Source organism: Netta rufina (assembly GCF_964035555.1).
Source record: "Netta rufina genome assembly, chromosome: 7".
Taxonomy (NCBI): Eukaryota; Metazoa; Chordata; class Aves; order Anseriformes; family Anatidae; genus Netta; species Netta rufina.
In genome coordinates, this window is record NC_140130.1 from 9,811,442 (window position 1) to 9,838,702 (window position 27,261).

The following is a 27,261-nucleotide window of genomic DNA, read 5'->3' on the forward strand; positions in this document are numbered from 1 at the left end:
CTCAAGGGAAGCTTTGATTCCCTTTGCTAGTCAGCATTTCCAAGATTCACACCCTTTTTTTCTTTTAATTGTGTTCCAAGTTATAAGGGAATCTGCTTTTTTGTTAAAAAGTTGGTAAGAGGTCATTAAAAGGATGGGTTAAATGTTGTGAGTTAGGAGAGAAAATGGAACTGAGCCTTATTTTAAGGTAACACCAATTCATGTCAATATGAAGGCTTAACTAGCACTCATTATTGGTAGTATTTAATTATTTTGTTAGCATCATTGCATGTGGCCTAACTTTATGGCAGTAGGCTTTTTTCAGCCACTGTATTTGTGATTGGAACTGTTTGTTGAAGCAACCCCAGTTTGGCTTCCTAAAAGGTCACATCTTTTTTCAGCTGTGCAACAGCAGCTGCAGTTGCCAGGAGCTCTGGAGAAGTCAATGATTAGCAGGGCCGTTTGTTCGCAGGGAACCTGGGCTCCGGGGGCACGCAGCACGAGCGGTGTCGTGATTGCCTTAGAAATCAGGCTGATGTGATCACTTACAGGACCTGTGAGGTGAACTGCGTTGCGTGGGGATGGCCAGCAGCAGGTCCACTGCTTTTCGTGTAGCTCAGCCATCAGCCATGGAATGGCCTCTCTCCTGAAGATAAATAACTTCCTGCCTAGGCCTGAGATCTGTTGAAGAGCACTCCAGCCATAAACTTCAGCTTTCACAGTGAGACTGAATGCCTCTGAAATTCATTTGCTGTTTTTCGGATTTTTTTGTGTGTCTTATTAATAGGCTTGGATCTTCTGTCAAATAAACAACCATGAGTCATCTGAAGTTGTTTGCGGCTACGGTGAAGTGGCATGGCATTAAACTTCTGCGAAAGCAAGATATAGCCAGAAGGGTGTTTTTACATGACCAACCGTATGTTTCATCAGGAACCTCAGAACCGTTCCTGAGTGGGAGTAATTCGAATTATGTGGAGGAAATGTATTATGCGTGGCTTGAAAACCCCAAAAGTGTACATAAGGTAAGTCTAAAACTTAACTGTAAATGATGCTATTAGGTTAAGAGTGGAATTGATTTTCCTGTTTTTAACTTGTGTTATAAAAACTCCAGAAAGAAAGTCTTGTGCAAAATGAAAACTGTGAAACTAATTTCCTACATATTGATTGTTCTAAGATGTGATATTGCAGTAAAAAAAAAAAAAAAGTACAGAGGAGCCATGGGTATGGTGACCTCAGCTGAAAGAATGAGAAGTCCACACTAGACTCAGAAACTTTCAGCATTCTTCCATGGAAAGGCTGTTAAAGCAGATAGATAAGTAATTAATAACACCCTGAAGAAGATCCAAGAAGTAAAAGTACTTTTATTTATTTTTTTTTTCATAATGGGGTTATATCAGTGAGTATGTTATAATAAAATGGCGTATGTTGGTGTTGGTACTTCTAAACTGTCTTAAGTGAACTGTACAATCATCTTCTTAGCTAACAGCAAGTTGTAACCTTAAAACTGAACCTGAAATTGTCAGAAAAGCATTCTTAATTATCTTGAGAAATGAATTCTTCTGTCTCTCTCCAGGCTACTTCAGTGGTTTGCGTTTTTTTTGACAATGTTATTGCTAAATTCCTATCTTAAGAGCAAAATATATGGAGTTGTTTATTTGTTTAACAAGCTTTCTGCTGACAAGCAAGGTTCTCTTATGGTGATACATGTATATTAACTTAGGTGGTTGATGAGAAGTCTGATCAATTCTGAAACAGACAAGCCATTTTCTGTAGAAGCATTGTGAATTGTGTCCAAAATGTTTTGCCAAATTGGTTGTGTGTTTCCTTATTCTTGAGGCACATATATCAAAATGCCACTTAGAATTTGTTGCTCTAAGTCTGATAATCTGTCTAGAGAGTGAGGAAGTGACTCATGTTCAGGAGAAAAAAGGGAACCAAAAGTAGCAGTTTGGAAACTTTTTTTCTGGATGCTGTGTATGATCTTAGCTCTGCTGGGAGGTGGCAAACCCAGCAGCGACTCTGAAGACAAAGTAGTACATTGTGTGAATGCATAGATTTAATTTGAGATGCCCTCAGCAGCTGTTGGTGTTCCATATTGATTTTAGCCTTTGTTTTGTGAGTGCGCTGGATAAACTCACGCACAAATGCTGTGCAGGGTGACGTCTCCGTTTTAGGTTGCATCAGCTTGTGTCAGCTCCCTGTCCCTTAGGAGGAAGGAACATGCTTGTTCAGACCCCTTGCAGCAGAGCACCTTCTGCAGCGGCGAGGTTCCCCTGGCATTGCGAGGCTGAGCCGAGCCCTGCCGGAGCTGCCCATGGTGCTGAAGGGCTCGGCCCTCCTCAAGCACCTCGCGTTAAGGAGCAGGTCCTGGGAGCCCAGCAGCTCACTTTTCTCATGCTCAGGGATGGGTGGAAGTGCTAAAATCCCACCAAAAGGCTCTCCGGCTTGTCTGGTGGTCTTCCATCACCTCATCCCGAAGGTGGCAGTTCGTATGTTGAACAGCAACTGATAAATTGTTGGGAACAGACAGACAGATGTGCTGGTGGAATAGGTTGTGGCTTAGGGAGTGGATCCCCACTGATTCAGGATGCATTTTAAAAATGTGTGAATTCTTTTCCAGGTTTAGTGTGCGTAAGGTAATTAGAGCAGTAATGAATTGAAGTAAACTCACTGTTTGACAGGTTTTTGAGGCTTAAAAGGATATGATTGATGGGTACCATCAATGCCTTTACAGCTATTTTTCCTTAAATAATTGTTTGTTTATTTGTTTTTTTCAGTTGGGTGGGGGAGGAGAACAGTGTTGTGATCATCTTTTTTTTTTTCTTACTTTGTTTCATCAGTAAAATTAATTTTAAATTTCTTGAAAACCACAGTATTTCATCAGGTAAAAACTAAGTTATCCACCCCTCCAAATTTTTGTTGACAGAAATTGTTTAATTTGGCCTTTAAAAAGAAAAAAAAAAGAAGGTAAAAATATTGAGAACTGCAGTCGCTCTCTTTTCTTAAAAATAAGGAAAATGTGTGCTGTAGCTGTATGACGCTAGTTGAGGTTGTTGTTTTGTCATTCTGCTATGGAAAGCAGTGGAGGTGTTGGAAAACAATGTCAGAGACACCAGCAGCTTGTTTGGTGTTGGTTATGGTTATCACTAATAATTTGGATCTCTCTGCAGGCCACTAATATTTCATTGTTCTGTCCAGTGTGTCCTGCATTGCTCAGAGACCCAGTTTGTGCTAGGCTTTTAGACATTACTTTTTCTTTCCTCTTTTTCCTCATGTTTTTTTCCTCATGAATATCTCCTTATCAGTGGGGATGTACCTCCTTGTTGTTAATGAGATGAAAAAGCTTTATTTTTTTTTCTGGGCTTTTAAAATGACGCTCTATCCATTTTTACTTAGAAACTGCAATTAATCAAGGCTATTCAAATTATTCCCCTCTCAGAAGAATCGATTAGGCATGTCTTCCCATGTATGCTTGCTTAAAGCTACTGTTTGAACTATGGCTATCACATGGAAATAACCACATTCAGTGCTACTATTGGCGCTTTTCCTAAGAATGTCTCCTTTCTTTATATACTGTGGTTGTATGTCTAGGATATACATTTTTTTCCATAGGAGCTTTTATTCCTCGTGTAAATCAGTTCCTGGTGACTTCCTGCTCTTCCTTGTCTTTTGAATTTTCCTATTCTTAAAGCAGCTAAAACAACAATCAGAATAAAATGATGTGGGCTTTGAGAAAGGCATCATTATTTCTGCTTGAATTGTGGCGTCAGGGCCATAGATCATAAGGGAGAAGCTTGACAAGGCTCAGTTATTACTATCACAAGATTAATTACAAAACTGCATGGCTGGATATTGAGTACATAATGGCTACCATTTTATCCTGTATGCAGCTGCTCTACAATGAGTGTGTAATCACTTCCTTGTTGTATGTACTTGGAAAAAAGGTGGGCTTTTTTGGTTTGATAAGTTTGATTTGCGGTTGATAAGTATTACAATGTTACTAGAAAAAAAAATCATCCAGATAACTAATATGTTGCTTGTTACACTAAATGTAACACTTTTTATTAAATGAGTAGAATATTGCCACTTAATCACTTGAATTGTATTAATTGGGAAATTAGAATTGTGGCTAACTACAAAAAAAAAAAAAAAAAAAAAAAACAACAGAAAAAAAAAACACACGAACGGGGCAATGTATCATGTATCACTACATTTTTTTTTTTTTCACAGATGTGTTTTTCTTTTATTAGCCTCCTCTACCATTTTTTAAAGAACTTGACTAATTTAGTTGAGAAGCTCTAGGTTTGCTGTGAGACCAAGTTTGTCTTCTTCAGTAACTTGGCAAATGCTGTTGCCAAAGACTGACATTGATACACAAGACTTGAAGACTATAATCTGGTATCAATCTTGAAAGACACTGCAGAAATTTTTAAAGGCTTTGATGGATGTGTGTCTAGAAAAAACTAATTTTCTGTAGCCAAATGATATATTTTCCCTCCCCTCTGATTAAATGTCAAGCCGGCTCAACAAATCAATAAGTTCAAAAATGCAATAGGAAGAAATAGTGTGGGTTCCTTCTGTCCTGGCTGGCTGCATCTTCAGGTGTAAACACTTGAAGGTATTTCTTTGTATTTGTGAGTTTGCATGAAGAAAGGGTCCTCTGCATGTTCTTGAACGGGTAGCCTGTTGGGCAAGTCTCCCTGGGTTTAGTTAGCAACTGTCTCAGTAGACCACTTGTTTAATATTCCTTTTTTTTTTTTTTTTTTTTTTTTTTTGTGGGACTGCGCTGTGATAACTTTTAAATCTGAATGAAAAGGTTTTTTTTTTTTTTTTTTTTTTTTTTAAATATGATCATCCTTGCATGCGTGTATATGATGGTTCGAAAAGTTGAGGAAGGAACCTTAAGATAAACAAAACATATTTCTTAGTAAAACTTTGCATGAATGCCAAATGTCAGATTTGTCACAGTTTAAAATGTGTGTTTGGAACCTATTAATTTAATGAAAGTTAATAACCGTGTATTGCCAAAGTAATTCCTGCAGTTTAAGTAGTCTTATTTGTAACACAAAGGTCTTGTGTCTGCTTACCACATTCTTGGGGCTGCAAACTCCCAGATGAGGTGCTGTATAGGCATGGAGTAAAAATATGGTTCTTAACAGACAGTAAGAGGGAATACCAGGGGCAATACATCTACGCTAACAGTCTTGTAGGCCACTTATACCATGTTCTGTAAATTCAGTCGTCTAATCTGTGGTTGGTGATGTGTCAAGTGAAGAAGAAAATATGAAATAAGCGTAAGTGATAAGGGGTGAAGAATGAACTCTTCATTCATATGTCTGGAACTGACCACCAGCATGTTCTGCCTTGATTTGCCAAGGCATATAAAATTAGGCTGTGTTTAGATCAAGTCTGAATAAGAGAAGTGTGATTAATTACATATGTTTAGCGTATTCGTAGCAATGCAGCTTAATGACAAACCAAAAGAGGTGTCTTTAAAGAGTTTTTCTCTGGCATTGGACACATGTTCACGATGAAATTCTTGCATACAGGTTCAGTGTCCCCCAGCTTCTACAACCTAAGCTTGGAAGATTGGGTGAGGCTTTGCTCTTGTAGGCTGGCCCCCTCGTAGTGTTCCTGAATGTCTTGAAGCTTGTAGGAATTTCTGTAAGAAGACTATTTATTAATGAAAATAAAATTTTATAAATACTTTTCTGTTGTGTAATTAGTATTACACTACAGAATACACAAAGGAATCAAAACAATGAATATTTTAAGTGGCTTGTGTAAAAGTATAGAAGGGAAGGATTTTCTGCTTGTTGTAATTCAGTTTCTGTAATGTGTATTCTCCTGAAGTTAGGACCTGCAACTGAAACCAGGGCCATAATTTCTTTTGTAGTAAGGTATCCTGAGTTAGTCAGGAGAGCATTGTAGACCACAAGCCTCCCTCAGCACAGCTGTAATTGCTTTTCAACAATTTTTTCAAGAAAGGCCCTTATGGACAGATTTGGAGTTAGCATATTCATTGAGTATCTTGAAGTATCATGAATTCTTTTAAGTATCATTACAGGAATGGATTAATTTCATTTATTAGGGTTTTCAGTTTTATAGGCCTGATAGCTCTTTACCAGCCAGCGTACTTATTATACCCATTACTGGTTGCTTGAATAAACATATCAGTTAAAAAGAGCTGCGTGAATGAATAATGTACCAAGATGATTTGCTGGAGAGTTTTCTACTGAACAAGCTCAGTGTAAGAGATCAGACAAAAAAGTTTGTGTGTAAATAAAAATATGCAGTTGCTACAGAGGTGTGGAGCGTATCATGTGTAGGAGCTGGACTCCATGATCCTTGTGGGTGTCTTCCAACTCGGGATATTCTCTTCTGTTTTATGTCATTGCTTATGATGTTACAGAGACAGTCAGGACATACAGACCTTTCATCTTGCGTTGAATTTATGCTCTCCTGTTGCTGGCTATTAGTCATGCTTAATACTGTAATGCAGTGAGGTATGATTTCCAGCTTGAAGCTGATGCATTTGATGGAAACTTTATTTGAAGTAATAAGTCTTCTTCCTTCCTTTCTCCTCTGTACATATGTCCAGTCCTGGGATTTGTTTTTCCGCAATGCTAATGCTGGCCAAGCATACGATCCCCATCTACCAGATCAGTTGGAAAGAAAGGCATCATTTCTTCAGAGCCATGGCCTGGCCCAGACACCAAGTAAAGCTGAAAAACTTGTTGAAGATCATCTTGCTGTGCAGTCTTTGATACGAGCATACCAAGTAAGTATACTTTGGGCTGGAGGTGGGAGGTTCTCTCCTTGGCAAACAACATTTTTCTTTCTTTTAAGGTTCTTGTTTGTCCTCTGATCTTAATTTCTGTCTATTAGGATTTTTTTTTCTTTCTGACTTAGTAAGACACTTGACTAAGTTGGAATGCTAAGTAGTAATTACCTGAAGTAATTTTCCTTCATATGAAGAGAATTGTCCTGGATGTGGTGGTACTAATGGATGTCCTGATGTGTGCAATGAAATAAGAACTTTTCCCACTCTTCAGCTGCAAACCTTTTAATGATCCAAATCTCTCCTCACCTCTGGGGAAGCTGTTACAGGTCTAAATGCTTCAGTCTTTCTGTACGACAGGAGGAAATGTGCTTTCCTTCTCATAGTGTGAATTTTGAGGTTTTTGACTTGAGCAGGATTATAAGTAAAAAGAGAGAGAAGTAGTAATTAATTAAACAGAGATTGAATTTTGGGAGGCTGAAAGTACTGAGTTTGGGTCAGCTTTGATAATTTCTCGTAGAAAAGATATTCATCAAAACTGACTGTTTCACACAGATTTTTTTTTTTTAACCCTTTTCCTAAATTAAGAAATTAAGTGTAATTTCATTTTTTCCTCTAAAAGGAAAAGGATTCTGGAAATGCTACAGTGGTTTTGGTTAGATGTTTTCTAAATGTAAAACAAGATTAAGCATTTTTATTTGGACTTGTGTTTAATATCTTAAATTCAATAAGGGCTTGAAAACAGTGTGAAACAAACAAATAAACAAAACCCCAAACCTATAGATGTGTGTTGAGCAGAATATTCCAGTTTGATTTTTAAATGTATTTTTGTTGCCTTTTTTTTAAAAAAAAAAAAAATAAAAAAAAATTTATAACTTCTCGAGAAGTTAGCTACAGTTTGACTTGAACAGATCTGTTCTTCTCAACACTACGAATTTTATCTCCTGCTTGCTATGATGGAGGAACAGAAAATGAATGCTGTTTTTTTTTGTTTGTTTTTTTTTTTTTAAATAAACATCTTGCCTTTCTGCATACATTGCCTTGTCACTGTTGATTCAAATATGAACCCTGCTAATGCAGCTGTTGGAGAGGTATGTTGTTGGAGAAAGATTTGTGAATACAGACAAAACAGGAAATGCAGTTTGAAATATCTGTGCAGTAAACTACTTCAGCCCATTCACTTTTGCTTGGAGTAAAATTTTGTTGAAGAATCAGAGAAAATTAGAGAACATTGACCTGCTTTGACAGCATTTACTTGGAATTGTGTTGTTTTGTTTCCCGTGTTTGAAAAAGTGTGTTATCTGACTCAAGTGATGGAATAGAAATGTCCGTATAAATGGCAGGCACCTATGTGTCTGTGACAAACAATGAAAGAGGATTACCTAAGACAACTGTCTGTTTTTAAAAGGTATTTAATACCCTCTAAATTCAGCGTTGAAGGGATTAGATCAATTTGTGACCTTCCTTTGCCTGATAATGAAATGAAACTGAGAAAGATACAGAATTTTCATTTCTCAAACCTGTCAGTGTTTTATGGTTTTTGTGGTAAACTGCTTTGTGGTCTGTTGAGCAGGTCTCCTGGAAAGGCAGTTAATCTACTGCTTTCTCTAAATCAGAGCACGGGATGCAATGAAAGAGGGATTTCCAGTGAAATGTGCGTGCTTGACAAAAATGAGCTTAGACACTAAAATGACTCTAAATTAAATGCTTTGGTTCTTCTTTTCTGAAGTAGATTTTCTTTTTGGAATCTATGTCTAGAAAGCATGAACAGTGTATTAGAATGGTGTCTCTGACTACTGCCTCTGCTTTGATGCGTTGTGACTTGCTGAAGTGTTTATTAAATGGGTGGCTGTTTTGATACATTTAACGATAATGACATTTTAATTTGAAGCTGAATCAGGTTTAGGGTTTAAAGTTCTGTATCAATGCAAAACACTCATGGATTTTGTTTGATATTTGGAGCAAATATTTGAAGTCTGTGGCCCAGCAATTCTTGGGACTTTTTCCATTTTGGCTGAAATTCTTTGAAAAAAATAAACTTGGCACTAGCTCAAAAGTGCACCTGTTTTTGTCCTGTTTCCATTTTAGTAATGTGGGGAGTTCTTTTTGTGGTTTTGAGAGAGCATCATTATCAGTGCTGGCTCAAGGGGTTTTTGGCTTGGTCCTTCAGAGTTTGTGAATCCTTTGACCCTGCATATGGCACATTTGTATTTTGCTGTTATTGATTTAACTCTTAAAATGTAAAACAAATTCAATTAAAATACAAATACTTTTAACATCTCTGCTAAATATTAACTAATTAAGATATTACACTTATCCTTCACATTATATTAGAAAGGGTTTATCTTTTCCTTTTCCTATCTGTAGCAAAGGATCTCATGTTCAAATTGACTGTCTTCTTAAACTGTGTTTTCATAAAATAATACAGAATAAGACTAATTAGTCTTGTAGCACTTGTAGACTGTGTAGTATGGTAGATCAGGGGTAATTTTTCTTAAAATTTCTCTTTTCTTTTAAGTTACAACAAAAATTGCAGGAGTAGCCATATCCATTTGACTTTCTCTTTTTTATGTTTGTAAACAGCGCTTCTTAGCACTGTGGTTGATGAAATAGTACAGAAAGCCTTCTGGAGGTGTGAAGGATCGTATAGTGTCTTCTGAAGTGATGTGTACGTCAGGATAATAGGAGGCAAACACTTCAACTCTAACTAAAAGTGTTAAACTGAAAAAAAAATGTCTTTATGACTTTTGTTAGTTGGAAAAAAAAAATAAAATCACATTAAATTTAAAAACATTAAAATTGTCCTCAGTGCACTAACCGTTGCAATGGCCTTCAAAATGATAACTTCGTTTACAAGACATTACTAATTTTTGTTCTTGTTACACATTAATCTCTAGTAACTGATTTGTTTTCAGATTAGTAATGTATTTCTCTTCACGTTAAAAGATCCCTCAACCCAGGAGGAGAGTTAAAAAACAAAAACCAAACCAAAATTTGTTTGCTCTGAAACAAGAAAAATAATGAAACTTTTTTTTGCCAAGATCTGCAAATTGCTTTACAAATGATGAATCAAAGTGCAGTGTGGTACAGTACTGTAAATTTAATTTGATGACTACAGTTACGGTATATAGCATATACCGTATATAGGTTTTGGTTTTGTTGCTGTCTCATAAATCAAGTCAAGAGCAAATTGAGCCAGCGTTGTGGTTTAACCCAGCAAGCAGCTGGGCAGCTGTGACCAGCTTGGGCCAGCTGACCTGGCTGTGTACAGCTCTGCAGTACCACCAGCCTCCTCGCTGGCAGGGCAGCATGAGGAGCTGAAAAGTGACCCTTGGCTCTGTGCAAGCACTGCTCTGCACCAACTAAAACATCCGTGTGTTATCAGCATTGTTCTCAACATTGTCCTTGGTTCTCAATGTTCTACATGGTCCTGAATCCAAAACACAGCGCCGTGCCATCTACTGGGAAGAAAACTAACTCTATCTCAGCTAAAACCAGGACAGCCAGTTTTAAATACTGTCAGTTGTGATGGCACATTATTCTTATGAACCAAAGGATGAGGATGCAGCTGTCTATAGAAGTATATTGTGTGTAATTTTCATTAAGTACTTATGCACTAGAAAAATACAAACCTTTTTGCTTGGGAGCATAGACGTGTATAAAATTTGTGGTATATGTAGTGTTTTTTTTTTTTTTTTTTTTTTTTTTTTTCCTCCTATGGGCAAATCATGGCAGGGCATGGGGAACCTTTCCAGAACAGTATCATTGTAGTAACAGTCTCTAAATATTTTTACCTTTGCATCACTTTATCATCTCCCAGATATTTGTAATCTCTCCAGGACTAGTGATCAGAAGTCTCTTGTAGATGATGAATCTCACATGTGGCAGTTTTGACACTCTTACTTTAGGCCTTTTCTTGTTTTGTTAATTTTTAAAAATACCCCTTCTCTTCCAGGGTTGATGAATTTAACCCATCTTGCAATGATGTTTTTTTTTTTTTTTTTTTTTTTCATCCTTTTGGTTTCCTTGAGGTCCCACTTATTATGGGTAATAATGACTGTTCTGCAATCAGAGTATGAGCTCTGTTGTGTAGCTTGTTTGTAGGTGGGTAGAAAAGAAGACAGCTATGATTTTCCCCATCCTGTACTACTGAATTAATACCTCTCTTTGTATTGTGTGTATTGTATTAGGCACATGGTAGAAAACTAGATTATTGTATACATTTTCATTATAATGGAGTGTCTAGTGTTAGCTTACCAGTTATCTGTTGCCAAATTGTTAAGTTTCCCATTTTGGAGTGCTGTTATTAAAAAGTAACTTGATATTGTGGGAAATACTGTGCTTTACTTAAAGATCTGACTGCTCCTGGCATGTAACATGGCACAGCGCTTTACTGATTTGCTCTTTTGGGTTTTGGCGTTCTTGCTAATCCTCATCTTCCTGCTAATACTGCGCAGCAGATGTAGCTTAGGGAGGTGAATTCTTTCCTGTTGATGATGCTTGAGACAGAACTGTTTGCTTAGTTCCAGTCAGATAGACTTTGTGCTGCTGGAAACAATGAGGTGGCACAGATGTTGCCATGGGCATCATTTGGCCTGTCAGAGCTTTTTGCTGGTGATTCATGAGATGCAAAGAATCTCAGAGGCCAGACTGAATTTACACGTCTGGTGGTTCTACAAAAGATGCCTTAGTTTGGTTTGTTTGCTTATGAGTGGAAGGGATTTTGTTGGGAACTTTCCTGCAAATGTAGAATATCTGAATAGGGTTTTTGTAAGTCACTTGTAAATGAGCCACGCTTTAATGACTCTTTATTACTTTGTGATGTAATTATTATTATTATTAATATTGCAGTGTATTAATATTTTTCCCAGAGACAATTAGAATACTTAGTGTGAATGAAAATCTATCCAGGTGATCTGAACTTTGTCCTTAAAAAGAAAAGTAATAAGGAGAAAACACTAATATGTTCATTAAAAAAAAACTTTCAGTGAGCTAATTTGGTACATTTGATTCACGTGTAAGAGACATTGCATAAAACAAAAAACTTGTGTGGCTCTATTGAACCAATTAGTTATTTCTTCAGCAATGTCACACATTAATATAATGCACTAATCTATAGCAACTTGTGGCACGTGTTGACACCAGTATTTTTGCTAACACAGAGTGTGTTCCTTGATGTCTTGAATATCATTCATATGGTAGATGAAATTACCAAAATTCCTTGAATGAAAATAGATGCTGCTATGTGATATGGAGCCAGGCTCATGAAGACTGATCCATTCAATTCCAATAGAAATTTCTTTTTCATCAATCCATGTTTTAGGTCAGCAATGCCATATTTTTGTATTCTGCAGCTGCTGAAAAAAGGATTCAGACAAAAATACAAAATGACAGAAATAGCAAATGATTTATAGACTAGTCATCTTTTCTTAATTTTACCCAGAGATTTAGATTTTACCATCTTTAGCAGTTTCTTTACTTAGATTTCAGTGTAATTTTACTTTAAATTGTGTGCCAAACACACTAAAACTTGCATCCTAATGTATAGTAAACAGCTATTAATAGAAATAGTGTACATATCCTGAGATATAATGCTTATTTTGTGTTCTTAGGGGGAAAAAATGCAAATCTGACTCTCACTTGACTTTAGTAGTGCTTGCTTATTTTGACTTCATGGCCTATCTACATACTTTGGAGAGATATTGGTGACTTTTTGTCTGACTTTCGTTAGCATGTTTTTTCTTTTTCTCTTACTTTCTTCCTTTTTTTCAGATCCGTGGCCATCATGTCGCTCAGCTAGATCCTCTTGGGATTCTGGATGCAGACTTGGATTCATTTGTTCCATCTGACTTAATCACTACAATCGATAAACTTGGTGAGTACACTGTATGCCTTATTATTTGCAATAGTTACTTGTTTTTTTGTCTCCTGTGTTGAAGTAATTAAAGAAGACATTTCAGGGAGGCTTCTACATTTTCTGCTTGATGATATCACAGAGTAGTTCTTTGTGCCTCTGTAAGGAGGCTCAGGTTTCAGGATGATGGAATTTTTACTCCAAAAGCAAAGTTAAGGTTCCCGTGAATTCACGTTCTCATCAATAATGATTATAAGCACAACATAAAAAAGGAAGTCCTCTTTTTTTTTTAACCACACCAGACATTATTACTAATCAGTACAGAAGGCCAAGATTCTGGTGTTCTAAATTGCTTTCATATCCTTTATGCTTGATACTTATTTTGACTGGGGACATACGTAGGCTAATCAATATGGAAAAAAAAAACAATAAGCAAAATTGTGGCTTGAGGGAACTTGGTAGTAGTTCTATGCCAAAGTTGGATTCTAGCCTCTGCTACTTATCCCTTCTGTTAGACTTTGAGAAGTCTGAAGTTTTCATGAGGAAAACATGAAAACTGTAGAATTCTTGAATTGTATGTAATCCAACAGTGAGCATTTTAGTTTGCTGCTGGAAGAATATACTACACTGGGATCTGCATTTGCAAGGGGTTTTCTGGTTGGTAAGAGGATATTTCTTTGAGGAATTGTTCTGATCGTTTTTTTTGTTCCAGCTCTATTTCAATAAAGAAATGTCTGATTGATTTTCCTCTACTTTTTAATCCACCTGGTTTGCTTAAAATGGGGTATCCTACTTGCTAAGGACAGTGAATCAATTTTTCTTTGATATGTAGGGAAGCTCTTTGGATCTTACATAAAACATAGTGCAAGCAGTAGATAAAACAAGTTCTGCTTAGTTTTACTTTAAGTACATCTACGGCCTCTTTGCTTCTGTTCTTTCTATTTCTGGTTGTAGGAAAGAAGCAGTTCTGACCTTTGATTGTTCAAAGGCACTAGTAGAGTGCGTAAGTCTTTAAGGGCAGAGGTGCTTTCACAAATCAAGGTTCACTTTGAAGTTTATCAGTTTTAATTAAAGGGAAGTACTTACTAGAAAACACAACAGAGTTTACTAACTAAAAATAATTTGTTCTGATCATGGGTAATTGTTGGAAAGTCAGTACAAATTTCTTTACGTTTTGCAGACAGCTTAGTGCAGTGTTGTGACTGACCAAAAAGGATCATGCTGAAGGCGTTGTGAGCACCAGAAAAATGTGCTGGAACTAAATGATTTGGGAGGGATGTGCCTCAGAGTGTGGTAACTGAAGTGACATTTCACTTTGTGAGGGGAAACAGTTCCTAACCTAGTCTTGGAACAGGAGGAAAAAAAAAATGAGGGGAAAAAAAAAAAGTATTTCAAATGCTGTCTGACACAAAAATCCTTGAATGTTCCAGGCAGAAAACTTGTGAAAGGCCTCTGATAGTCCAGGAAGTATTTTAGTGTTTTTTTTTTTTTTGTTTTTTTTTTTTTTTTTTTGTTTGTTTGTTTGTTTTGTTTTGTTTTGTTTTAATTTTCCTTGTCTCATTTTCTGGTTTGTTCTTCTAGAAACTTCATGGTAGGCAGTTTATTCTGAGAGTTTCTTTTAAAATGCATCTAGTTACAGCTGTACCTACCAAATAAGTGGTTCAATTTCTAGAATTGCTTTTAGTAGCTTTTTTTAGTTGCTTTTAGGATTTCAGTAAGATTGTATCTCTTTAAACATGAAGTGATGCTTCCATAAATATGTAGTGCTATGGTATGAAGCACAGATGTTCTGTGTGCGCCTGCATGTGTTCTGTTTTTTGCATGACACAGCATGAGGAGCCTGTGAAGTCTGACAGAAAGACAGCAAAGAATAATAATATAGGATGGTAGCACTACTTTGTTTCAAATGAAACTATGCTCTCCATTTTTGTGTATGTGTGTGTTATAGAAAAAGAGAATTAATTTGGTCCTGAAGAAGATAAATATAATGCCAGAAAGAAGACAAGGTGGTACACAGACACCTGTTTTAGTCATGTCAGATACAATGCTTTAAAATGTATTGTTTTACTATATATTATTTTAAAATATCTATGAAAATATATTAACTTTAAAACAGAATGTGTTGTTACTGAAAGTGCTGTATAGTAAAAGTGATGGCGACACGGTTCTTTGGCCTGACTCCAACTCAAAATGCTAAGTTCCATACTTACTCAATCTTTAAATTGCTTTTTTATCTTCAAGAAATAAGTTTAAAAGGGAATGCAGAGCACTATTATACATTGATTTAAGAGTTATGTGCTGGTTGTCAGATCAGTGGATGTCTGCAACATATCTTGAATCAAGACAAAGCATTCAAAAATAAAAATAGAGAAACTTTATTTTTTAATATTTAAATACTTTTAAATATTTTATATGTGCACACATATAATTTCTCTCTATGTAAATATTTATTTATAGAATGTATTTTAAGTTTAATACGTATATACACACACAATTTTAAAAAGCCATTTTTCCTTTTCCCATTCAAGTTTAACATTGTCATGCATAGTCTTTAACTTGCATTGATATCAGTCTTGTACTCCTTATCTAACAATAGCTATTTAATGAACACATTTCTTTAAATTCCAGAATTGAATTCAGCTCATTGTACCAATGGATGCATTCAAAATATTGACATTTTCAATTCTTGATCTGTGTCGTTCTTTTTTAATATCTCTTTATTAAACTTCAGTTTGTGGTGGCTTGAAAAACAATTCTAATTTCGTTTTTGTTTCATACCTTGCTTTGCTAATAGATAATGCATATGTTGTAGGGTTTTATGGTTTACACGAATCGGATTTGGACAAAGTCTTTCAGCTGCCTACAACCACTTTCATAGGAGGAAATGAGAACAGTCTTTCTTTACGAGAGATCATCAAACGGCTGGAGGTCAGTGTGACATCTTTGATTTGTGATTTGAGATCCCAAGACAAGTGAACATTTTTCTAGTTGTAAGTCACAAAGAACTGACAATTATTAATACAGCAAATGACAGCAAAATAACCCTTGAATGTTTTTTTAGAGATGGTAGCTCCATTAGTTTCGTTGACTGGATGTCTGGAATGCATAGATTAAGGATGAGTATAAAAATGTGAATATGGTAGAATACTAATTTAGGCCCTAGTTTTGCAAAAAGAGCTTATGTTGCTTGAAAGGAGTAGAACCTTTAGTACTTTGTTTCACAGATAAAACACTTGCATTCAGTTACTAAGGGAATGTGTTGACTTGCACATCTGACCCATGGTTAGAGCTGCTTATCTGATGCATAGGCACATTTGTGTTGTGCTTTAGAGCTCTGTATTTGCTTTTTGTTTTTTGTACTTCTAGCATGTCTGTGCAGCACTTTTCAAGAGAATCCTTAAAATCATAATGTACAAATAAATGGAGAAAATAAATAGGAAAATCTAAAAGCCTCAAGACACTGATTTGTGTTAAAGAGGAAATAACCTTCCAGTTTTCCCTTCTCTTGCCAGAGCTTTAGATTTTTTTTTTCTGCTGAAATTAACATTAAATTCCTTTTTAGAGGTAGCAGAGAGCACATACTGTTTGTTCAGAATGGTTTTAACTCAAACTCACAATGTGTTTTTTTATTGACTTTGTTTTGAACATGTTTTTGGGGTGCAATGTTTTTTTTAAAGTAAGAAAAAAATAGAAGGAGCTAAAAGTTTTGAAGTGTTTTTGCCATTTTTTCCTCTCATTTCTCTGGTCTGAGCAGCTTGGTTTATTTTTTGGATTTTCAGCCTTCTGAGAATTGACAGCTATCAAGTAATTTGCATGAGGCTTTATAGCTGTCTTATTGCCATTACTTGACTTTAGGTGGTGTTTTAAAAAGACAGGATAAATTTTGATAAATCACTCAATCTTTGCATATAAGAAAAGACTGTACTATGCCAGTAAGAAAAGCTTCAAATTAGGTGAATAAGCCAGTAAGTTTAAGGCAGATACGTTGACCTATTTTGAAAGTATTGCATGATGCTGGATCATCATGCAATACTTTTCATTTGAAATGTTGCTTTGTAGAGAAAGTTTTAATTTACCGGCACACAAACTGGATTCATTAAAATACTTGTTTGCTTACAGGACTAGTGTGGGGAAGATAGCTTTCAGAAAAGTAACAGAAAGGATAATTTTAAAAATATACTTGCTTCCTCATGGCCAGTTAATTCCTAAAGCTTCTGTATTGGTGCTTTGGCATCCTAGAATACCTACTGCCAACACATAGGCTTGGAGTTTATGTTCATCAATGATGTGGAGCAGTGCCAGTGGATCCGGCAGAAGTTTGAGACGCCAGGTGTTATGAAGTTTACTAATGAGGAAAAAAGGACTTTGTTGGCAAGGCTGGTGCGCTCAATGAGGTATGCTGGAGTGGTGCTGGGAAACTGCTCTGTGATTGCTGGGTGTAATCTGGTGTGGGAAGCTAGTGGGCTCAATAAACTGCTGATGTGGAGGTGAAGTCTAAATGAAATCTGGAGTACAGGTAAGTGCAGTTAACCTGGCTATGATGACAAGGCAAAGTGTGAACTGTGAGGTATGTCAAGATCTGTGTAATGACTTCATGTTCTATTTTCTTAAAAGGAAGTCTGTGTACTTTAACGCTTGCACAGGCTTTAGTGGTGAATCTGGCAATGTTTTCATTAGCTTCTGGAGAAAGACTGTGAAAAAAATGTTTCAGCAGACTAGTTGAAACATCTTACTCCTATGTGTTAAAGATTCATAACCTGTTTCAGAAAACAGAACAACTTTGGATACAGATCTTCTGACATTTGGTATGTACTGTACATCTTTCTGGTAGCATGTCATCAAAAGAAGTTGTCTTAACTGTCAGCTCAAGGAGGATTTGTAGATGGGTGAAACGTTGACATGAGCTTTGTTTGACTCACTGGGTTGCTAACAGTCTCTTTAGAAAACAGTGCCAAGATGGGACTGGATTTGAGAGAGACAGTGTTATTTCAAGTCATGTTTTTGACCTTTGCCTTTTGAGGTACACCAAAATGTGCTCTACTGTTGCATGACCTGGCAGAAAGAATTTTGTTCTCTGCAATATCTGAAAGTATGTTTGGAAACAGCTCATTGATTGCTCCTGTTGTGGCTATCTGTATAGAAATACTGTATCACCAGAGGTTGAATTACCCTTTCTTCCCTAGAATAAGACTCTCTTCTCAGGCATGAGATTTATTACAGTTCTTACATTTTGAAACAGTTTGCATATATGATAAACATGAGAGTTAGCAATATTTACAGGCTTGTTTATCGATTAAGCTTCTCTGTTCAAATACTTTAAAATGAAGTACCCACTGGAGGTCTTGGAAGATATTTTGCCAGGTATTTTGTTTGCCAGTATCGTAACAAGATTGTCTGGCTAAAAGTTAAATTTAAACAGAAGTTTAAAAAAAAATAATAATAATTAAAAAAAAAAAATCACTTAACAGCAAAGTGAATATTGCACTTGAGTAAGTTTGTTTAACAAGCCCTCAGTATGAACCATCTCCATTTATCTTGAGACAGCAGCAAAAATGCCTATTCCTGCCTGTCCAAGCTGTGGAAAAATCTTCAGTTTCTAGTAGCATGAAGGAGCCAAATGTTCTTCTGATAAATTGTCTGCTGAAAATGGAGGAAAAAAGTTTAAATAAGTTTCCATTCATCTATCTCTAGCATGTTTGTTTTGTCTGAAAATGATCAAGAAAACTGGTTTTGCGAACAGCTGGTTGTGCTCTTGAGAATAGTGGCTTTGTAAAGCCCAATCATTTTGCTCAAGAATCTGTTCTTAAAAATGTTACTTCGAAGTACTACATACTTAGGTACTTGAAACTGTGTTTTACAACAAGATTTCTCATCCTTTGCGGTGTTTACAAACAGTTTATTGAACAAAAGGTATTCCTGCCATAAAACACTGCATATTTTGAGTTTCTATGTGTGTGCATCAGTCAACATGTCGAAGAGAGATGACGACTGTGTAGTCTGGTCTGAGCATCTTCTTACACCTGTGCAGGGTCAAGTCTTTCCAGATTCCTCCTCCTGTCAGCAGCTGTCTTTCATCAGACTTGCTCCTTGCTGGGTACTGAATACATGCAGCGACAGCAGAGCTGCCTGCCCTTGTGAACTCACACTGGCATATGTGGGGGACTTATGAAATACTGTAATTCTATACGCACAGTGACAGCCTGCCTCAAATGATGAACTTTCTACTTGTGCAGTGCTGGCTTAACTGGCAGCTAAAGGAGAAGGAAAATGGTCTGTCCAACCACCACTTTGCTTTGCCCTGTAGGGCCTGCTGTTCACATAGGACCCTGCTTTCAGTTTATATGAACTGGCATAACCTTACTGACTTCTGAGGAATTATGGCAGCATATTTTAGCTGAGGATCTGGCTTGTTGCTCAGATGCCTGAATTGTAAAGGTATTCATGGGTTAGCTAAGGAGAGTCTTTTCATTTCATTTCTTTTACAATTTCATTCTGAAGAGGTAAATGTCATCATTCTAAGTGAGGAGTAAGCCAAACACTAATGGATTATGGCAGTGTTATAAGCCCAGCATTGCAAAGATGATGTAACTAATACAGTTGTTTTCATGAAGATGTATTCTGTTTGCATTTTGTATCTCCAGGCTTTACAACATACGACCCTTTCAGCATTTGTTAAAAGGTACATTTTAACCACTTGCATTGCCTCTGGCCCAAATGCATTAAAGAATGAAAAAGCAGAGAATTGTCAGAGATGGACATCTGTTCCCAGCTGCAGCTGAGGCAGAGATTCCAGTGTCTTTGTTCTTGGCATGTTACCAACCGGTGCCTCACGTAGTCTGTGGAGCTCTGTCATTGAAATAGGCATGCTTTCTGCTCCTGTTTTCTTCAAGTATTTGTTACTTCCAGCAAATACCAATTCTCTTGTGCCTTTTTCAATCCATAGAGGAGACTTCTTTGCTGGAGAGGGTTATGCATTGAAAGGAGCAGGGTTTAACTTGGGAAGTGAATTTTGTCTGAGGTGGAGACTCTTCTTCTCATCTGAATTGTTTCAAAGTTGTGGTAAATATTTCTCAGATGGAGGAGGAAGACTTAATTCTGTCCAGGGTCTTCTCCATCTTCCCACCAGAGGGCTATAAATGTGCATTCACAGATGTTTTAAAACATGGTAATGTAATTTTATTTGATAAAAGATTTTGACAATACTTGCCACATTTTCTTAATGCAAACACTGTTTCTTTTTTTTGTGTGTGTGCGTGTGTTGTTTTTTTTTTTTTTTTTTTAATAAAGATTTGAAGATTTCCTTGCTCGCAAGTGGTCTTCTGAGAAGAGATTTGGTTTGGAAGGATGTGAAGTAATGATTCCTGCACTTAAGACCATCATTGATAAATCCAGTGAAATGGGAATTGAATATGTTATAATGGGGATGCCTCATAGGTAATGTCAGTGGAAGCCCCTCAGTGAATGGACTTGTGTTTTAAGACAGGCTTTAAGTTGTAGAATTTTATTAACAAAGGTGATACTAGAGAAGCTGGGGAAGCAAGAGATTGTTATAGTGATTAATGGGAACACAGAACTGTAACAATATGTCAGTGGGAAGCTACAGGCTTCACAGGTGAATGCTAAATGTAACTGTGTACTTTCAAGATGAAAATAAGTGTAGCAGGAGCTGCAATAGTTACCCCATTGAGTCTAGAACTGAGAAAGCTAGGCAAGATAATCTCTCTTACTTCTGCAGTCTGTCTTTAATTATTAATGCTATCATGTAAAAATTGCATGTTAAAATTTATTTTTGTAAAATTGCTACAAAATTAATTGTTTATACCTGGATAAGTAGGTGTTATGGGCTGTCAGTGGGAATGTGTTGGAGGAACTTTGCAATGGGATGGTGAAGGGTAGAATGAAAGATTTGAAGTTCAAAAGGTTAAAGTGAGTTTCTGAATTGCAAATTTCTGATGGAGGTGGTGGCTGTTTAAAAAAATAATAATAATAATTATACTGTTAATTCTGTTATTACCATTTTTGAGACATACTTGTGTTTGGATTTTTTTAGAGGTAGGCTGAATGTATTGGCTAATGTCATCCGAAAAGAGCTGGAGCAGATCTTCTGTCAGTTTGATCCCAAACTTGAAGCAGCTGATGAGGTAAGATGTTTCTTCAATACATCTACATAGAGTGATCAATATTCAAGGTTGTTTTTAGTCATTTTAGGTCATAGTTATTATCATAATAGTGTTATCAGCTGCTGAAATGCATTGTCTTTTTCTCTAGTTTGAGAAACATGATCTGAAATTAACAAATTTAAAGACTATACTGTACCTGTAACATGCAGAAGGTATCTTAGTTATAAAGCCTAAAGAGTGATTGTAGATAGGTCAGTTACACATCATATAACAGTGTTTGTAATCTTTAGGCGTCTTTCTTTGTTTTATATATGGGAAATGAGTATCAATTCTGTAAGAATTTGTGGCTTCATGCTGGCAACTAGCTAAGCTCCTCCACACCAGTCTCTCATACCACCTTCTTAACAAAACAGGGGATGAAAATATGATGAAACAAAAGCTCGTTGGTTGAGATAAGGACACTCACCAGTTACCATCACGGGTAAAGCAGACTCAGCATTGGGAGATCAATGTAACTTATTGCCAGCTAACAGACTAGAGCACTGAGAACTAAAAGCACAATAAAAACACATTTCCCCCTTTCTTCCATCTTTCACTTCCTCCTCCCAGGTGGCTCAGGGGAACATGGAAAGGGGGTGCTGGTCAGTCCGTAACACTTCATCTCTGTTGCTCTGTCCTGGTCACGCTCTTCTTCTGCTCCTGCCCAAACTGATTCTACTTGGGCTTATGGCAGTCTGGAGTTCCTCAAGAACTGCTCCAATATGGCTCCGTACCATGGGATGCAGTCAGTTTGTGAAATCCATTTAACAGAATGAAGCAGAATTTATAGGCAGTTAGATATAGTTTGTATGAATAACATTCCTGAGTTGTGACTACATCTTGCGTGTTAGGGATCTGGGGATGTAAAATATCATCTGGGAATGTACCATGAGAGGATCAACAGAGCAACAAACAAGAAAATCACTCTGTCCCTGATGGCTAACCCTTCGCACTTGGAAGCAGTTGATCCTGTTGTGCAGGGGAAGACAAAAGCTGAACAATTTTATCGAGGGGATACGGCAGGGAAAAAGGTAAGGGTTTAATGTTGCAGTAAGTCTTACTGGTACATTTTAAAGTACTTTTAATAAAAATAATTTACCAGTAATTTTGTGTTGCAGTCTTCTTCCATTTCTGCTTCACAGAAGGGATATAGCACCCATTGAACTAGATAAAGCTTTTAGCATGTTACCTTAAGATTAACTTCAGGAAGCAGGCTTAAAACTTAACCTCATTTGGGAACTCAACAAAGGCAACAGAATGCTGACAAGTCTATATGGTTTATTATAAAAATACGGTTCTATTTTACAAGCACTACAGAAACATGGAGTAGAGAAATCCTGCTGAGAAGCTTAAATTGCAGTTTTGCTTTTAAATATATGTGTGTTTGTGTGTATTATCTTCCCTCTTAGGTTATGTCCATTTTATTACATGGGGATGCTGCCTTTGCAGGACAAGGTGTGGTTTATGAGACATTTCATCTTAGTGACCTTCCATCCTATACCACAAATGGCACTATTCATGTTGTTGTCAACAACCAGGTAATAAGCAGAGCATTTCCCAATCAATTTGTGTGCTGAGTAGTTGCTAGTGTTTATTCCTTTTTATTAGCTTGATGCAATGTCCCCTCTATTCATTACAATGGCTAGGATGTTCCTGAAACAATTGTAGTATGTAGTAACTCTGACTTGATAATATTTTACCAGCAACGTTTATTTCGTTCAGTTTGTAACAATTAACTGGATTAGGTTTGTTTTGTTTAGTTTTAGAGGGAGCAAAGGAAAAAAAATAATCCTATAGGTAGCCAAAATGAAAAGCCTAAGACTACTGTTGTGTAAAATGACTGTCAAGTGAAAACATCAAGCATTCAAAGCAAAGTATAGGGAGATGCCCACGTCATCATTTTAATGGAATTTTCTGGAATTTTTTAGATTGGCTTCACCACAGACCCCCGTATGGCACGCTCCTCTCCATATCCTACTGATGTTGCTCGTGTAGTCAATGCTCCTATTTTTCATGTGAATGCTGATGACCCTGAAGCAGTGATGTACGTGTGCAGTGTAGCTGCAGAGTGGCGGAACACATTCAATAAAGATGTGGTAGTTGACTTAGTAAGTCTTGGGTTTCTTAACTTTTCATTCTGTGCATTTATGTATCATTCTCTTAATTTTAATGTGTCTTAGAAGACCCAATCAAGAAACATAGTTTGATTTCAATGACCTTTAGTTTCTTAATTAAAAAAAAAAAAAACACAACCCCACAAGAATCCATAAATGTTTTTATACCATAAGGCTAAATCTCTGTAAAACTATGTAAAATGAAGTTTTTAAATTTCATCTTTCTTTACCAACAGAAACAATCTTTCCATTTGTAGGTTTGTTACCGTAGGAGAGGGCACAATGAAATGGATGAACCGATGTTCACCCAGCCTCTGATGTACAAGCAGATTCATAAGCAAGTGCCAGTGCTGAAGAAGTATGCTGACAAACTGATTGCAGATGGAACTGTAACACTGCAAGAGTTTGAGGTACAGTATGTCAGCAGGCTTAAAGGGAACTTACAAAGCTGTCAGTAGGAAGACACAACTGCCACTGCTTAAAAATCTTCCTCCCCTTACTGTGATTGAGTCTTCATCCTTTGACGCTTTCTGTTTCAATTTGGTTTTCATGTAAAATACAAAGCTTTAAAGCTTATTTCCATGGAGGTATTACTTTAGTAATTTTCTTAATTCTTGCTATATAATGTAATTAGGAACAAATCTCATATAAATGTACATAAATGTTGCTTTAACAAAGGGACTGAAAGTGCTATGAAATACATAGAGTAGAAAAAAATTGACTAAATTCCAACATTTGTAGAAGTTGATTATGTGCGAATGAATCCTGTTTCAGCAGTGAGATGGTATTTGAATGCTCACGGGTACGACTGTAGCTTCATGTTGATCACCTTATAGAAATGGCAATTCTATCTAGCAATAAAGAAGTAAAAGCAGCTTAAGCTTTTTATTCCCTTGCAAAAATTTATCTGCCTTGCCTCAGAGATAACAGTAGGTATCATTTTCAGATAAAAGGGTGTTCTGAAAACAAAACGTCTTGTTCCACAGGAAGAAATTGCAAAATACGATCGAATATGTGAAGAAGCATACACTAGATCTAAGGATAATAAGATTCTACACATTAAGCACTGGCTTGATTCACCTTGGCCTGGTAAGAACTGTCCTTTCGTATATCCTAGTGTTAATATCACTGTGCTTTTATTTTGAGTCCTAGGTCTAGTACTCTTAAATGTACATCAGTGAATGTTTCTTTCGAATAAAGTTGTGTGACTTTTAGTTTTCCTGTGTTAACAGAAAACAAAACATTCTGCCAGAACAATTTGCAAGAGGAGCCTTTCTAAAAAAAAAAAAAAAAAAAAAAAAGGTGGAAAACAAGGTGTGACTCTGAGCAACCTGGTCAACCATGGCAGGGGGGTTAGAACCAGATAATTTTTAAGGTTCCTTCCAACACCAACCATTCTATCAATCTATTCTATGATTCTGTGAGAAAACCCTCTCTTCAGTTTACTAAAGAGGGTGTTTTTCTTACAATATTTTCTTTGTTCCTTTGGGAAGAGGGAGGAGTATGTCTCATGCTCCCTTCTTGGAGGGACTGAAGTGCCGGATGCCTTTTATTGCCTGTCTCTGCCCACACAGTTGGACTTGATTTGCAGGGAGTGAAAGTAGGAACAAAACAGATCATGGTGTGCCTGTAAGATCAAGTACTCTTGTCATGCAGAAAATGGAAGTGATTGTCTTCTTTTGAAAGGTGAAGAACAGGTTTAGGCTGCTGCTTAGAATGTCTATTAAGAGTTGCGTATTTTTAAATAAATTGTATATAGCATAGAAATCTCTTAATTGTTCCCTGAACTTGCTAGTTTTCTACTTCCAGGATTCTTTAACGTGGATGGAGAACCCAAGAGCATGTCCTGTCCTCCAACTGGCATTTCAGAAGACCTGCTGACTCACATTGGCAATGTAGCTAGTTCAGTGCCAGTCAAAGACTTCAAAATACATTCAGGTCAGCTGGAGTCTTTGTTTCTCCTAGTGGCTGCATTTCTTGCTCAGGTTTTGTATTTCTGCAAATGAGTTGCTGTTGGGTCTTTTACCAAAGAGGAAAATGCCTGTGACTCGTCTTTTATTTTACTTCTTCTACCCTAGGGGCAAGGAGAATGTGACAGTTAAGGTTCTACTCTGTTATCAATGTAATATCCTTTCAATGTCACACCACTTCTGTTCCCTACCATATTAAAACAGATTTTTCTCTGAGGGAGGCAAAACTCATTGTAATGTTAAGTTAATAGTTCTTTAATTCATCAAATGCTCATGGAAAGTGCTGCCTCTGCACAGCACGTTTTGGGACTAACTCGGAAGTAAGGTATCCGTCTCAGAAAGCACTGTTATGGTTTTTACAAATGCTAAAACTACTGCTAATTTGGGATTCACTCAAGATGCTTTTCTTGTAGTTAGACAAGTTTCTGCTCAGGAATAGAGCTTGGTCTTTTCAAACCTGGCAACACTGCTGTTATGCTATGAGCCTAATTTTAGTACAGCTGAATGAACTTTGTGTGGCCAAATTCAGCCAAAGTTTTCCTTTCAACTTAGCAGGTAATGTTGATGATAGCACAAATCCAGCTTTTTCTCAGAAAGTCTTAGCTCTTGGGGTGAAGAAATCTAGTTTTGAATTTAGCATCTAATTGCAGTAAAAAGCTAAATGTCTCACTTAGGGATTGCTTGGCATTATCTCAGGCTTCTGAGTTAATTCTTTTAATCCCTGGTCAGGTTGAAGTCTAGCAGCTCTACAGGGAACAAGGATGTGTTCATTTCATGGGGAAGCATGGAGCCACTTTGGGGATCTTTTTTTCCTTTGGGGATCTTTTTTTCTTTTGTTGCCTTGTAGGGAATGTACAAGGATGTAGGATCAAGAGAGAGTACTTTTTTTTTTCTGGATAAATTTTTTAGATTATCTTTCATCTCCAGAATCATCCATTGAGGAATAAAGTGTGTTTGCCCTAGATGTTCCATGAGTTTGTGTTCCTTTGGCACAACTAAGCACTGCTACAAGCAGTGAGAGTAAGGCATTCCTAGTTATCAATAGCAAACGCATTGAGCGCATACAACTAACAGGTGTACTTAAACTCTTCTACATGTTTGTGCACTTTGGTGATACTGATAAATTTGAAATTATAGTTAGTCAATGAAATTTAGTATTAAGCATTCTAATTAAAAAGGTAAGTCAGCCTCTATTAACTTGATTAAATCCTTGACTCAAAGTAATATTTGCCAGTATATGAGATAGGTTCATCTTAGCATAAAGCATTCCTATTGGATAAATAGCTATCAAACTTTGGTCTGCTAGATTCTTTTATGCAGTTTAAAAGGGCATGAGAGAGAAAATGTGGGGATAATTAGAATTGGAAGAGGATGAAGTACCTTTGAAGTACTTTGGCCTTCTACTAAGAAAAAAACAGTTTAGTATCTCCTTGTCTTTCAAAAACAAAACAAAACAAAACAAACACACAAAAAAACACACACAAAAAAAAAACAAATTGGAAGACAGTTTTGTTTTATCAACTGCTTAGTATATTATAAAGAAGATATGGTTTTCAAGATTTTCTTGTCTAAAGTGAGATGATTTCTAAGAGAATAGTTGTACACGGAGAGGAAGCAGGGTGATTTTTGTAAAGATGGGGAAAGTAACAAAGAGAAGAATGGGAAAATAACAAATAGAACAGCTTGCCAGAAGCATAAATGCAGATGTGAAAATAAGGTGGTGTCAAGTGACACTGAATTCAGTAAGCTTACATAACTTCAGAGCTGGAAGCACCTGGATGCATCTTCAAAGTTTTTTTCTGTTCCCTTTGAAAGTCACAGTGTTGCAACTTGTGTTTTGGCTCACCAAAGTATGTCTTCACTGTAAAAAAATAAATAAATAAATAAATAAAACAAAACAACAACCATTGCTTACCAACTGAAAATCCATTGGCAGCTGGTACAATTTCCTATTTGCCTGATATTCATCATATTGATTAACTCTGCCTGTTTCTCTCTTTGTAGTATCTCCAGAATCCAATAAGACAAATGCCAAGAGAAAATGAGTGAGAAAGAGAGAAGAACCCAATAGATGACATTTTCAGTCTTTTACAAAAGAGTACTTGGTGCTAGAAATGTGAAAATAAATATTTAGGAAGAAGTATTTGACCATGAGTCATTTTAATTGTCCTCAGTAGTTTCTGACAGCCATATCTTATTTTCTTCTGCTAAAACAAGGTATGAAAAACATACAACCCTTTGCCTAGGAAACAAGTTATTTTACTTTGCTAGCAGTTCAGGCCTAGAAGAACTACTATGATAAACAAATTGAATTTGTGTTTAACTTGGCTGCAGTTATCCTGCATTTGATGAAGACAGTAGATCAGCAACTAAGACTTAAAGCATCAATCTAAGCTTGGTTGGT

General features: G+C 36.6%; 1 protein-coding gene across 3 annotated transcripts in view; it reads left to right on the forward strand.

Annotated features, from left to right (window-relative positions):
- Positions 1 to 794: 794 nt before the first annotated feature.
- OGDHL (oxoglutarate dehydrogenase L) overlaps positions 795 to 27,261 on the forward strand; it is a gene marked incomplete at both ends in the record, with an annotated part of 49,395 nt that continues 22,928 nt past the window's right edge. Inside the window, 13 exons of one of the 3 annotated variants that reach the window (XM_084290583.1) lie at positions 795 to 1,001; positions 6,581 to 6,764; positions 12,492 to 12,635; positions 15,427 to 15,542; positions 16,854 to 17,008; positions 19,902 to 20,048; positions 20,665 to 20,755; positions 21,625 to 21,804; positions 22,183 to 22,311; positions 22,702 to 22,881; positions 23,145 to 23,297; positions 23,874 to 23,976; positions 24,697 to 24,825. In XM_084290583.1, the coding sequence (XP_084146709.1) occupies positions 795 to 1,001; positions 6,581 to 6,764; positions 12,492 to 12,635; positions 15,427 to 15,542; positions 16,854 to 17,008; positions 19,902 to 20,048; positions 20,665 to 20,755; positions 21,625 to 21,804; positions 22,183 to 22,311; positions 22,702 to 22,881; positions 23,145 to 23,297; positions 23,874 to 23,976; positions 24,697 to 24,825 (1,918 nt within the window). Of the gene's footprint in view, positions 1,002 to 6,580; positions 6,765 to 12,491; positions 12,636 to 15,426; positions 15,543 to 16,853; positions 17,009 to 19,901; positions 20,049 to 20,664; positions 20,756 to 21,624; positions 21,805 to 22,182; positions 22,312 to 22,701; positions 22,882 to 23,144; positions 23,298 to 23,873; positions 23,977 to 24,696; positions 24,826 to 27,261 lie in introns of those variants that run through there. The other 2 variants (XM_084290584.1, XM_084290585.1) reach the window with 2 other exon arrangements.